Below are 12,713 nucleotides of genomic sequence, written 5' to 3'. Positions count from 1 at the left end.
AATTGAGGGTGAGATGAGTAACTAAAACATCAGGAAGAACTCTGTCGCTCTTTTGACAAACACAATGTACTTTGAATTCCGAGTTAAGATAAATGCTTACCTTCAGCTTCGGCTCAGAGAATTGTCCTCCAGCAGGTGTATAAACTTTCCACTGTTCTCGCATCGTTTAATTCCACCCAGGTGACTTGTTACCTAGCGAAAGGTAGAGCCCCAGGTGATCCCTTCTTCCTTAAGCTTACTGTGTTGTATCTTTGTCATAAGATGACCATATGCCCATATGGGTTTTTTTACATCATGTAGACTCTCATAACAGAGATAATCTTTGCTGTATTTGCTTCTGCCTGGGCTAGAGTCTGTTAGAAGTGAATCTCTCACTTTACTTCACTCAGCCAGCCAGCTGTATCGATTTTGTTCAAGCATCATGTTCTCAGATCTTATAGGGTCATTTACAGTTGCAGCCACAGAAACAGCTTTCATGAGACAGATATCTGATATTTTAACAGAACTGACTGATATCCTCTCCTGGCTCCTATATACCAGGGACTGTGGATTTCAGTGTTTGTGGATGCAGTGTTATGCTTGTCGCTACGTGGGCATGAGAGTTAAATGACAGAATGGCATGGTTGAGGAAGAATGTCATGCTAATTGGACACCAATCAGCTATGTGTGGGCCAGTAAGCCTCTAAACAGCGAGCGAGACTGTGCCTGTAGGCAGACAGCACAGAGCTTAAATATCCTGCTATTTGCTGATCATGGGACTTGGCGTTAAATGTGAGTCATACAGCAGCATACCTGGGTATATCCTATATCTCTTTCGGGAAAACCCTAATGGATTAGACAGCCCATTGCTCTTTTAACATATGACTTGCTGTTCACTCCTCACACCAGTAAATGTAAACCCTTTCTATGAATATTACGGATTGTATGATTCATTGCTTCTATTTTTAGTTTTCTTGTTATGACAACGTTTTCTGATTGTAGTGCACATTATGAAGTCACAGACTTTACTTAGAAAGATGGTAAATGTAATTGATGATTTGATATAAGTATAACTTGCTGGTTTATAACCCTCTTCTATAGCATTTCGGTTCGTATTTATACAATGGAAACGCAGAGTTTGTTGTCTCTAATTACAAGAAAAATGACCTACATGAGATCCTCTTGCAGTTCCTAGAAAAGGACAGGGTGAATCAAAATGGTGGAATTAAGTGTGGGCCCCACAGCAGACATCTGTCTCATCCACTTTTTGGCCTGAGGACTGTAGGGATTATGTTAATCTAGTATCTAGTAGTGATTGATTGATTGATGTTTTAATGAATTAATTATCGAACCACTTGGTCGAGATAAGAGCAATAACAATGAGTTACAGATAAACATCATAAGACAAATTCAACAAATATGCCACAAAATTAGAATTAAACAGGAATTGTAATTTTAAGACCATGAGTAAGACTTCAGTTCTGTAAAAGATTTCATTCTGACCATGACCACCTGTACTCTTGTTTGCCCCCCAAAGGTGCTGAACCAGACCGAGGATCACAGGCAGAGGGTCCTGCAGGCTGCAGCCAAGACAGTCAGAGTGTGGTTCATCAAGGTGAGGAAGATGAAGGCCATATACCACACCCTCAACCTCTGCAACATCGACGTCACTCAGAAGTGTCTAATCGCTGAGGTGTGGTGTCCCGTCTCCGACCTGGACTCCATCCAGTTTGCCCTGCGCAGGGGGACGGTGAGTTAACTGAGCACCAGGCCGTCTATGTACTATTTAGAAGGTTTTGGTTAATATTTTATTGACACAGTCACACAAAGCCCACTTTTTATTCTTAGAAAGTAGAATCTGGTTAAAATGTACCTGGTTATCTACTGAATGTATCACAAACTAGTTTTAAAACCAGCAAGTCTAAGCTACGTCAGTACAGACTGGGTGTTCCACCGGCAGTGTACTCCAGCTTTTGTGTTGAGTTAAGGTATGTTTTTTTTAAATGAGTCAACAGGAGGAGCTTACAAGTCATAGCGAGGGCAAACACAACATGCAGGTTCTTCTCAACAAGAAGCAGAGTGAGTCCAAATAATTGTCTCATTTTTTTAAAATAAACTACAATTGCTGGTTGCACAAATTCCCATGATGGTGACCAGCTGTAGGTAGTGAATGAGGCTGTGCAACACAGTTAAGTTTAAGCTGTCTTATATGAGGCCGTATCAGTTGGTAAGACTACAAGTCTGAAAATGAAAAAAAATCTGGGCGTGTGGAGTTAGAAAGAAGTGAGCTCATCAGCCCTCTGTAGCACGCTCCTCATCTCTGCTCGAGATTTATACTCGTCAGTCAGAGGATGTTGTGTGAATGCGATGTTAAATTGCTGGAGTGCTCTTTTTAACTGAATTGTAGTTGTACACATGGCAACAGAGGCATGGCGCTTTAAGGCTCAGTTTATCTCTCAGCTGTCTTTACTCTGCTTGTCTTGAAACATGAGGCCAGGGTGTACTGTGTTAGGATCTTATCTGTACCACTGTTTCCACAAAGTTGTCCTGGCAGGGAATGGCAACTCGATTAAATTAATTTTGTGATCTTTTTATCCGTTTATTAAAATCAGACAGTGCTGTCCGATGAGAGCAGTGATGGGCTGAGAGACCCTTAATTGTATTAATTGAGAAGGCAGCAGGATGCTTACAGTTGGCTGGGAAACTAAATTAAATGAATATGATTTATGTCGGGGAAATAAACAAACAAGGGTTTGCTGATGATATCCTGCTGACCTTTATTTCACTAAAATTCAACTTCTAACGAACTTTATTCGGCTTCTGAAGTGGGGCCTGCCAAAATAAATTTGAGGGTGTCGGGATGGTTGCATTGTTGAGATTTCTTGTCCATTTCTGAAATGTTCTCGTAGTTCAGGTCTGCGAAAGGAAATGTGTATCATAACAGGCTATTGTGTTGCATGACATTTAGGAGAAGAGCGGCTCCACTGTGCCTTCCATCCTCAACAGGATGCAGACCAAGCAGACCCCACCCACCTATAATAAGACCAACAAGTTCACCTCAGGCTTCCAAAACATTGTGGATGCCTATGGAATTGGCAGCTACCGCGAGATTAACCCAGGTAATCATGTGTAACACCTTTCTTTGTACACCCTAAAATACCTGTGTCTTTTGTTACCTTGACCATCAGTGTTGTGTTGTATCTTTTTAAGGCAGTTGAACTTTTGCTGTTTACCCAGCTGCCTGTAGTATTAAACTACAGTCACTGAAAGGCTTGCTGCCTACTCTGCCTCATCACCCATTATCACCTTGTTGGAGCATGCTGTGTATTGTGACCTGTTTCACTCATATGCTGTTTCATTTGCAACACCACCCTCACCTCCAGCACCATACACCATCATCACCTTCCCCTTCCTGTTTGCGGTCATGTTCGGTGACCTGGGCCACGGGACGCTCATGACCTGTGCTGCCCTGTACCTTGTGCTGAGAGAGAGCAGGTTGATGGCCCAAAAGAACGATAATGAGGTATGGATCCCATCATGGCCATCTCATCATCCCTACGCCATCCTTACTGGTGATACACCAGTCCCAGAGACGTACTGGGCTTGGTGCTTCTGTGGTTCTGTGTTCATAATTGCAGACATCGTTTTTCTTGTTCAAGAAGCCCATTTGATCTCTCATTGATTGTTTTTTCGTGGCAGATGTTCAGCATGGTGTTTGCAGGACGTTACATCATCCTGCTAATGGGAATCTTCTCTATCTACACTGGTATCATTTACAACGACTGTTTTTCTAAGTCCCTCAACGTGTTTGGCTCTGCCTGGAGTGTCAGGCCCATGTTCGACGCTCGACTAGGAGGCAACTGGACGTAAGTGTCATTGGTAATCACTGGCTGGACCTTTTCTACCCCAGTTACTGCTCAAGGTTTGCGCTAATTTTAAGTCCCCAAACTGATGGCTGTTCTCATCCTGTTAAGGTTTGATACACTGGAAGGCAATAAAGTTTTGCAGTTGGATCCAACAGTTGATGGAGTGTTTAAAGGCCCGTACCCCATTGGCATCGATCCGGTGAATATTTTTCTTTGTATTAGTACAAACTAGCATAGTTGTCACTGCATGCTTTCAAGCCATGTCTGGGCAAATGAATGTATATCAGTTGAAAATAATTCATCAATAATGGCTTGTTGCTGAAATCTAATAATTAATGGTAGTGCTAACTTAAACTTGCTTGTATAACTCTGTTTATTGAAATTAAAGGATAAAGCCCACTCTCTTGAACATGAATTAACAGAGTGGTTTTGTCAGTATGACTCAGTTCAACCTTCATACCCTCTTGTAATTGTGTCCCTCAGATATGGAACATTGCCACCAACAAGTTGACGTTCCTGAACTCATTCAAGATGAAGATGTCTATTATCCTGGGAGTCATCCACATGCTGTTCGGAGTCTCTCTCAGTCTCTTCAACCACCTGTGAGATTTTAATACTCGCATTTCTTCTTGTGTTTCTTTCTCTTTCGATTTGTGCATAGTTGCCATAGTGACAAAGTGATTGTTTGTTTGTCTGCAGGTATTTCAAGAAGCCACTAAATATCTACTTGGGATTCATTCCAGAGATTGTCTTTATGTCCAGCCTGTTTGGCTACTTAGCCATTCTGATCTTCTATAAATGGTTCGCATACGATGCAAGCACCTCCAAGGATGCTCCCAGTCTCCTCATCGCCTTTATTAACATGTTCCTCTTCAACTACAACGACCCCAGTAACAAACCTCTCTACAGAGGACAGGTCAGACACACTTCTTAGTGACATACCTCCAACTTTTTGTCCTGAAATGAACCACAGCAAGTTAAATGTCCTTCTTTAATGTTTTTCTTTCTCTCCTCTCCACTGGATATGTAGATGGCCATACAGTCGCTCTTGGTGATAATCGCCTTGGCTTGTGTTCCCTGTATGTTAATAGTGAAAACTTTAGTTCTGCGGAGACAGCATTTGTGGCGAAAGAACCTGGTAAGTTAAAGCAGACCTGAAAGTGGTATCACTTGAAAGAACATATCTTAGCTCAACCAGAAACACAATAAGTTATCTTGTTTCTTCTTTTGCCCTTCTTCTGTGTCAGGGTACCCAGAACTTTGGAGGGATCAGGGTGGGCAACGGGCCCACTGAGGATGAGGCTGAAATCATCCAGCATGACCAGCTCTCACAGCACTCTGAGGAGGAGCCTGAGGTAAAAGAGACATGTCCTCGTTAGGGACGGCTGGCCAGCAGTTTAGTGAGGGAGGCAGAGGTTATAGGATCTACTCACACCTTTGAATAATTCACTCTGCCACCGATACCTCATGTTTCCACTACCACTGTGGCAATGAAAACCATCAATTATGGATGAAGGTCCAATTTAACAAGCTCCACCCTGCCACCATTAGATTATAGTAAATGCTATTGAGAGATTCAATTACAAAATGTTCTTCTGTGTTTCTTATTTCGCCCTGCTTTGTATGAAGCTGCTTGTAAATATAAAAGAATATTCCATTCAGGTTGTTTGCGGTACATCCTGAAGGGCTTTAACGCTACCAGGAAACATTTGTGCTGAATTGTGAATTGTTTTATGTGGGCCTTGTGTTATCATCCTGTATTGCTGGGTTCACCCTTTTTCCTTTTTTTTTTTAAGAGAGTAACTGATGTCTCTCGTTACTTTTCTGTTCACTGATGTCTGTCTGTCAATCTGTCTGTGTGTGTGTATGTGTTGTCAATAACTAAGCGTTGCCTTTTGTCAACTGCTGTCAAGGCCCATGAGGAGGAAGAGGTAGGACAGGAGCTCAAGCTGCACCTCTACCCTGCAACCTATCCCCTGCATGTGTAGCATTTCTTTCTGTCCCTTGCTTTGTTGTCTACGTATACTGTCAACCATTGCCTGCCTTAGCTGTGTCTGTGTGTGTGTGTTCATGTAAGTGGTAGTCTGTGTGTGGTCGGTGTATTCCAGGAGTCACTTGTTTGAACATGGGTTGCTGGGATTCCTCAAGCAGTGGTGTCAGTAGGCTGGTGCTTCCTTACAGTCACATCAATGTGCACGAGGCATCAGCAGGGAAGCTGATTCTTTGGGTTTACAGGGTCCTAAGACAACGGTGCCTCTTTTTCTATGTACAGTGGGAAAATGGCTTTCCTATCAATTACCTGAATAATTATGCACACACACCCAAGTCTCGTCCTACGTGGACCTCAGGACCTGGCGTAAAGATGTTATTTTCTAGAGGTTTGCGCTGAAGTGCGGTTCCGTTTTGATCTTATACCTCTGTCCCACAGTTTAACTTCGGAGATGTGGCAGTGCATCAGGCCATCCACACCATAGAGTACTGCCTGGGCTGTATCTCCAACACTGCCTCCTATCTGAGGCTTTGGGCCCTCAGTCTGGCTCATGCACGTAAGTCCCCCTTTTTGTATTATCAAGGCCATTTATAAAGAGAAATGGACATCTACGCCCGCCCATCTTCTACATGCTCACTCAAGTTGATCACAGCACTGAAATCTGTGTGCTTTTTGTCCCATGCACAGAATTGTCCGAGGTGCTGTGGTCCATGGTTATGCGCATCGGCCTCTCCTCCAGAAGCTTTGGAGGCTTCTTCCTTTTGGCCATAGTCTTTTACTTCTTTGCTGTTCTAACAGTTGCCATTCTTCTCATTATGGAAGGCCTGTCAGCCTTTTTGCATGCACTGCGACTGCACTGGTAAGTAGTGTAATTATGTTCTTTTGTTGCATTTGTTTGTTTGTTTGCTTTCTCTTTTTTTTCCTCTCCTCTACGTAGATCTCAGTTTTCTGTGCTTCATCTGTAGACTCAATGATCAGTTATTAATTGTTTGAAAGGGTGTGAACAGTGTTTGAGGCTGTGTTTGATGTTGGTGTAAGAATTGCACACTTTGTACCTATTTGACAGAAAAACATTCAGCTCCTGTTCTGATAATCTACTTAAGAATTTTGAGCATCTAACCCAGCGTTCAGAAGATCTAAACACAAGCATCAATCCAAAACGAAGTTGCGGTACACTGGATTTGCGGTTTTAAAAGAGGAGGACTTTGCTAATGCCAGATGACTGCGGGCACTGTAATCCACTGACCTATAGCTCCATCTGCAGGCCAGTTTTTACTTATCCTAGGGTGCACAGAAACAGATTTATAGATGAGAGACTACTGCTGCTGTTTGTCATTTTAAACAATAGGTGACAATTTCAACTTAAGGAACCAGGACCAGCTTCTTTGTATTAAAAATGAAATTTGAATAGATCAAGGGACACAGTTGGAACTGGTGTAAATTCAGTGTAGACCATTTATTTAGAAAAATTAAAAAAAAGTGAAACACAGGTCAGTTGAGCACACGTCCCGATTGGAAAATTATATCACAGAGGAATTATTTTGTATTAACTAACTTGTCGTCAGACGTTATAGTAGTAGTATAAATTGAGTATAGCTGAGCAAAAACACCAGACAACAGGTTATCCCATTTACTGTTTCCCTTATAGTTACCCAATAGTGATGTAAGGACACATTCACAGTGCCAGGGCGCGGCTGCCAGTCAAGGATGGTGTGTCTCAATTAGAAGTGAGCAAATTGTGGTTTGCCTTCACCCGCTCCCTTTCTTGGCCCGGGGCCTGGAACACGTCTGGCTCTAGTCACTGTGCACACGGTGCATTTTTGCTGCATGTGTGTGGTGCAGAGCAGTATCCGACTCCTTGGTATGACCGGGAACAGCTTTTTGTTGTCTCCTTCATTAATGCCTTTGTCTGGCTATACTGAATGTCATCCTGGTTTTATAATCCACTGGCACATTTACAGGGCATGCCTGTGTCGCAGCCACTCTTCTCTATAATTATCCTTTACACAGGAATGCTGGGTGACTCAGCTTTCACTAAATGGCCTTCAGGGACAATCGGGTGCAGTTTTGCATGCAGGGAGGCTTATATAAAACACCAATTATAATATTTTATTTCCAATGGTTGCATCAGGACCTCATGTGACTACTGAATGTCACATGAAAGGGCTGTCTAAGTAGGAGTAGACAATGTGTTGCCATTAGGTGCTCGTCTATCCGGAGATTTTCTTTGAGAAACCCTGGAGACCTTAACCATTAAACACCCATAGACTATCCGGTATCATCGGTTAGCTAAAAAAGTAGAAGGATAGTGTTTGAGGGCTCGAAAACTAATGTGGCTCATGAATTTTGGGGATGATTCTGTACAGATAAGACTTGATATCATTATTATAAGAGCACCAGTTTGGATTATTCCTAAGCGTTGTTACAAGAAAAAGAGCAGACATATTTTTAAAACGACTATCCCCTCCTCGTCTTACTTTCGCACACCAGACAGACTACGGAATGGCAGGCATTCGCGGCTCCTCCGTTGAAAGGTCACCTCGCTGTCATTTAGCTTCTTTTAAAAATAGAGCCTGATCGCTTTCAGAAGGGAAGAAGCTTAGGTATCTGGCCCCCAGGACCGGGTCCAGGAGCAGGGATGTAGACATGACTGGTTGCAGGTGGGTGCCGACTGTGAAATGAAGAGCAGGGGTCATCAGCCTCTACTGCTCTGCTCAGCATTGCCCAACCTCACAGCCATCACCACTCCGTCCTCGTGTTATTGTGCGAGACGCTTCCTGCTCATTGTTTTTTTGTTTTGTTTTTGATTGGATCTCTATTTTCTGTACAGGGTGGAGTTCCAAAACAAGTTTTACTCGGGCCAGGGCTTCAAGTTCCTCCCCTTCACCTTCGAAAGCATCCTGGATGGGAGGTTTGAGGACTAAGATCTGACGACTCCTCCTCTTCCTCTTCTATTAAATGTCATAACGTCTTGAGAGTCTGTGTGGTGTTGAATAGTGATTTTTGTGTGTGATGCAGTTAACGACTTCCCGAGTGTTACCATCTACAAGAGTGCCACTCCAAAAGATTATCTGTCAGACTGCCATTTGTTTTAAACATCACTTTTTAAAAATCAGTATCTAAATCTGAAACAACTCAGAAATTACTATTCATTCATTCATTCATTCCTGAAAAAAAAAAATAGCATTACTGTTATGAGTCTTGTCTTAGTGAAGTTTGTTCTCGTGTTTTATTTAGTTTAATATTATTTATGCAAATTATTCCTTTATAAAACCTGCATTTCTTTTCAGTGTGGCAGTGTTGCACTACCAATCAGAAATTAGGTCTGTTCTGTGCAGATGTCTCGACCCATTGTGTTGACAGATGCTTATTCAGAGTAAAGTGACAGAAGTGTTTGCTACTTTCCTGTCCGTCTCATCCACTTTGTTGTATCTCTTTCTCTCTGTGTCGTCATTGTCCTTCAGCAACACTTAACATCTTGCGCACAGCTCCTCTGTTGGATTTAAAGAAAACCAGACACCCGCTTTGCACACGCAGACGCATCTATTACACTGCGTACTGACCTCACATACAAAGCTATAAAGGTCCAAAGGGAATACGATTTAACTCGCATCAGGATGTCAGTCAGCGCTTTGAAGATGGAGATGAAATGACTGTTTAATCCTGCACTAACATTGCCATAAACGCCCTTTGTGTTCAGTGATTTGTTCTCTATTGATCTTCAGTACAGAGAATGAAGGGGAATCTATAAGTGGATGTCCAGTGACAATCCCAGCATGCTGAAATGATTCAGCAGTGTCAGTCGTGATGATTTTCGTTCCTTCTGATTTCAGTCGTATGTTTAAGGTTTAAAATGTTATTGTCACACTTAGAAGGGAGTAAGACCGGCATACAGCAGACATGTTTAAGTAGAATTAATTCCTCACAAATCATTAACACCGACATCAGTTGTGCATCTCTGTGTCAATAAAATGGAAAGAGCTGGATTAAGTTGTTTGGTTTATATTTTTTTTCTTTTTTCTCTTTGCAGTGGTGGAAGTATTCAAATCCTTACTTTAGTAAAAATAATAATACTACACTATAAAACTGCACCGTTACAAGTAATGTAAAAGTCCTGCATTCAAAATCTTAAGTATAGCACTGTTATTGTCAACAAAATAAATAACTAGCTGGAAAAGAATAAATGTTTTTTGGGGCCTTTATTGCCTTTAATCGATAGTGACAGCAAAGGGGGCAGAGAGAGGGCACAACACACACCCGTGGCCTGCAGCAAGGACTCCTACAGCCTTGGTACATGGGGCACCAGCTCTACCAGGTGAGCCATCCGGGCACCCCAATAAACAGACTCTTCATCATATTTTTATCAACTAATCATATATCTTGTACTATATGTAAAACCTTAATCACTAAAACAACTTGTAACTTCAGGTGTTAAATATGGTGGAGTAAAAACAATATTTCCTGATTAAATGTATAACGGTATGAACTTGAGGGAAAGCACTTCATTATTTACCACCAGTCATATACATGAAATTAAAAACTTAACAATAACCACAGTTTAAAAAATCCAACACGATCCACGAGAGTCTGGTTTCAGTGTGTTACCGCTCCTCTTGGTGGTGCTATTGAACAGACTGTGCAGTTGTAGTGGTCCATGAAATGAGTGTTGTGTTTTTTGTCCCCTCTGTTAGACGTTGTAATATAAGCACCTACAGTTGTCTATGACAGATGAATTACTATTCTAACCTGCTTGAATGCTGCTGAACTGCCTGAAATAGGATACCCGCCATTTATTTGGCAAACTAAAGGGAAATTACCCATATGCACTCTTATTGCATTGCAAATAAATGCACAGTTCTATATTTTGTGCATAATGGGCCTTTTCTTTAACATGTCACTTATCATTGACTAATCGACCGGGTTCGCTCGGTCTAGCCGCCTACAGGCAATTATGTTAGAATGAGTCGAAACAGAAGTATGAAAGGGTTTGTTTGACTCTCTCAGGCCCGTCAAAAGCAGCAGGGAACATTAAGCTGTACATAATATTACATTTTCTTACCTCAGTAGTGGTGGAATAACACATCTTGTTCTTAAGAAAACATCGCTATATCACAGTGTGTAAATACTCTGTTACAAGTACAAAAGTATTGGCATCAAAATATACTTAAAGTAAACACTTATTATGCAGAATAATAACCCATTTACCTGCTTTCCACCATTGTAATTCAGCCCAAAAGAAAGTGTAACATATTAGTTTTTTGGGGTGCCAACATTAAGTGGCCCTGAGGCCCCCCCCTATAAAAACCTCTGGGATGAGGAACATCATGTTCTGTATTTTCTGTATCCTGTGTATTTTTTTTTTTTTTTTTGAGGGAGTGGGCTGCTATTAGCAACAACAGGCCAAAGTAATAATAGAGCTCTTTATTTATCTTACAATTTTTTTGGACAAGCTCATTTAATTTGATATTTCCCAGCGTGTCATGTATAGCCAGGGGTGAGAGCAAGCTTGCATAAGAGCCCCAGAAATCCTGCTGTGTTTACACTTCCAGGGACTTTTACTTTGCCGTTTCAAAGTATGAACCCCAATGAGACTCAGCTTATTATTTTGCTCCTTTATCTAAGGCAAACAGTAAGTGCACTTTAGTTTGGCAGAAGAGTGTTTCTAGGAATGTTGTGTTTCTTGTAAGGTTATAGTAGATTTTTCTTTGGGATAACAGAGATGCTTTTGCAGCTGGTGTAGCGCTAAAGGCCTTGGTGTCCTCTTGATCCAGGCACTGCAAAACAGAAACAGCTCCACCAATGGCAGCTAATGATCCAGAAATATCGATGTAATGCTGTTTAAAACTGCAAGAAAGAACAATTCATACCTTAACGTATGTGAATGAACAATAGTGTTTGGACATTACTCCGACTGGCGTGTAAGGAACCCAACCAAATCAAGTCTGCTCGGCCTGAAGAACACAAACTACAGTATTTTTTAATGAATCTGCAAGAAATCTCTCTTTCCTGTATTCTTGTTGGCATTACTCAGGCATCGTTCGCATCTCTGTGAGATGACGGATTCGTGAGAAGGATTTTTTTCCTTTCTAAGATACTGTGCACTCTGCAGCTGTGGAATAATATTGATGTTCCCTTTCTTCTTCTGTTTTCCACCCACACACATTTTCGTGCCTGGTGTTAGACTTCCAGACAAACAAATGATTTAAAGAGCAGCTCACATCTCATGCCATTGTGCTGTTGTTATGGAAGAAATCATTAATATTGGGCCTTCTGTGCGATATCATCTTTGACACAGATGAAATAAAATCATTTTTCAAGCACAGGTTTAGAACACAGCAAACGGTATTTCTTTACAGTGAGATAATAAATAATCACGAATCTTACCTAAAGTATTCACAAAAATATGATCAAAGAAAGGCCCACTTTTCCCATGCCAGCCCAGCTTAACGATCAGTCCTCCATTTTACACACGCACAGTTTTAGTATGTTAGCATGCTAACATTCGCTAATCAGCAGTAAACACGAAGAAGCCCGGGAAGAATGGTATGTAATTTAATTTTGCAATTATCGATAAGCCAAGGCTCTGGACATAAATTTTAACCTGATGAGGTCAGGGGATCGCCAATGTCACTAGGATTCATCCTCTGGGGACCACGAATGTCTGCACCCAAAAATTCATGGCAATCCATTAAATAATTATTTTGATATATTAACCTGGACCAAAATAATGCACTGACTGACAGGCAGCTTTATGGATGGCATGCGGTTTGTTTAATCTTAACCGTTAAGACTGAGATAATCTGTTCTCACTGATATGTCTAGCTCTTGATCCCTCCTGACATTCAACTGCCACGCGGTAGAAATAAAGCCTGTCATGT

General features: G+C 41.6%; 1 protein-coding gene across 3 annotated transcripts in view; it reads left to right on the top strand.

Moving 5' to 3' along the window:
• The window catches only part of atp6v0a1a (ATPase H+ transporting V0 subunit a1a), a 15,020-nt gene extending 5,199 nt beyond the window's left edge, over window positions 1-9,821 (top strand). The window contains exons 10-22 of one of the 3 annotated variants that reach the window (XM_035655015.1): window positions 1,517-1,729; window positions 2,948-3,098; window positions 3,363-3,502; window positions 3,679-3,845; window positions 3,954-4,044; window positions 4,329-4,447; window positions 4,545-4,761; window positions 4,876-4,983; window positions 5,093-5,200; window positions 5,759-5,776; window positions 6,274-6,391; window positions 6,523-6,694; window positions 8,666-9,821. In XM_035655015.1, coding sequence (XP_035510908.1) covers window positions 1,517-1,729; window positions 2,948-3,098; window positions 3,363-3,502; window positions 3,679-3,845; window positions 3,954-4,044; window positions 4,329-4,447; window positions 4,545-4,761; window positions 4,876-4,983; window positions 5,093-5,200; window positions 5,759-5,776; window positions 6,274-6,391; window positions 6,523-6,694; window positions 8,666-8,759 — 1,716 coding nt within the window. In that variant the 3' untranslated portion in view covers window positions 8,760-9,821. Of the gene's footprint in view, window positions 1-1,516; window positions 1,730-2,947; window positions 3,099-3,362; window positions 3,503-3,678; window positions 3,846-3,953; window positions 4,045-4,328; window positions 4,448-4,544; window positions 4,762-4,875; window positions 4,984-5,092; window positions 5,201-5,731; window positions 5,777-6,273; window positions 6,392-6,522; window positions 6,695-8,665 lie in introns of all 3 variants that reach the window. The other 2 variants (XM_035655014.1, XM_035655016.1) reach the window with 2 other exon arrangements.
• The last annotated feature ends 2,892 nt before the right edge of the window (window positions 9,822-12,713 follow it).

The sequence above is a fragment of the Morone saxatilis genome, unplaced genomic scaffold (genome assembly GCF_004916995.1).
Source record: "Morone saxatilis isolate NCDOM2014 unplaced genomic scaffold, NCSU_SB_2.0 Contig14, whole genome shotgun sequence".
In the NCBI taxonomy this organism is placed as follows: Eukaryota; Metazoa; Chordata; class Actinopteri; family Moronidae; genus Morone; species Morone saxatilis.
Note: the sequence above shows the minus strand (reverse complement) of the source record. Positions and strands in the feature narration are given on the sequence as shown.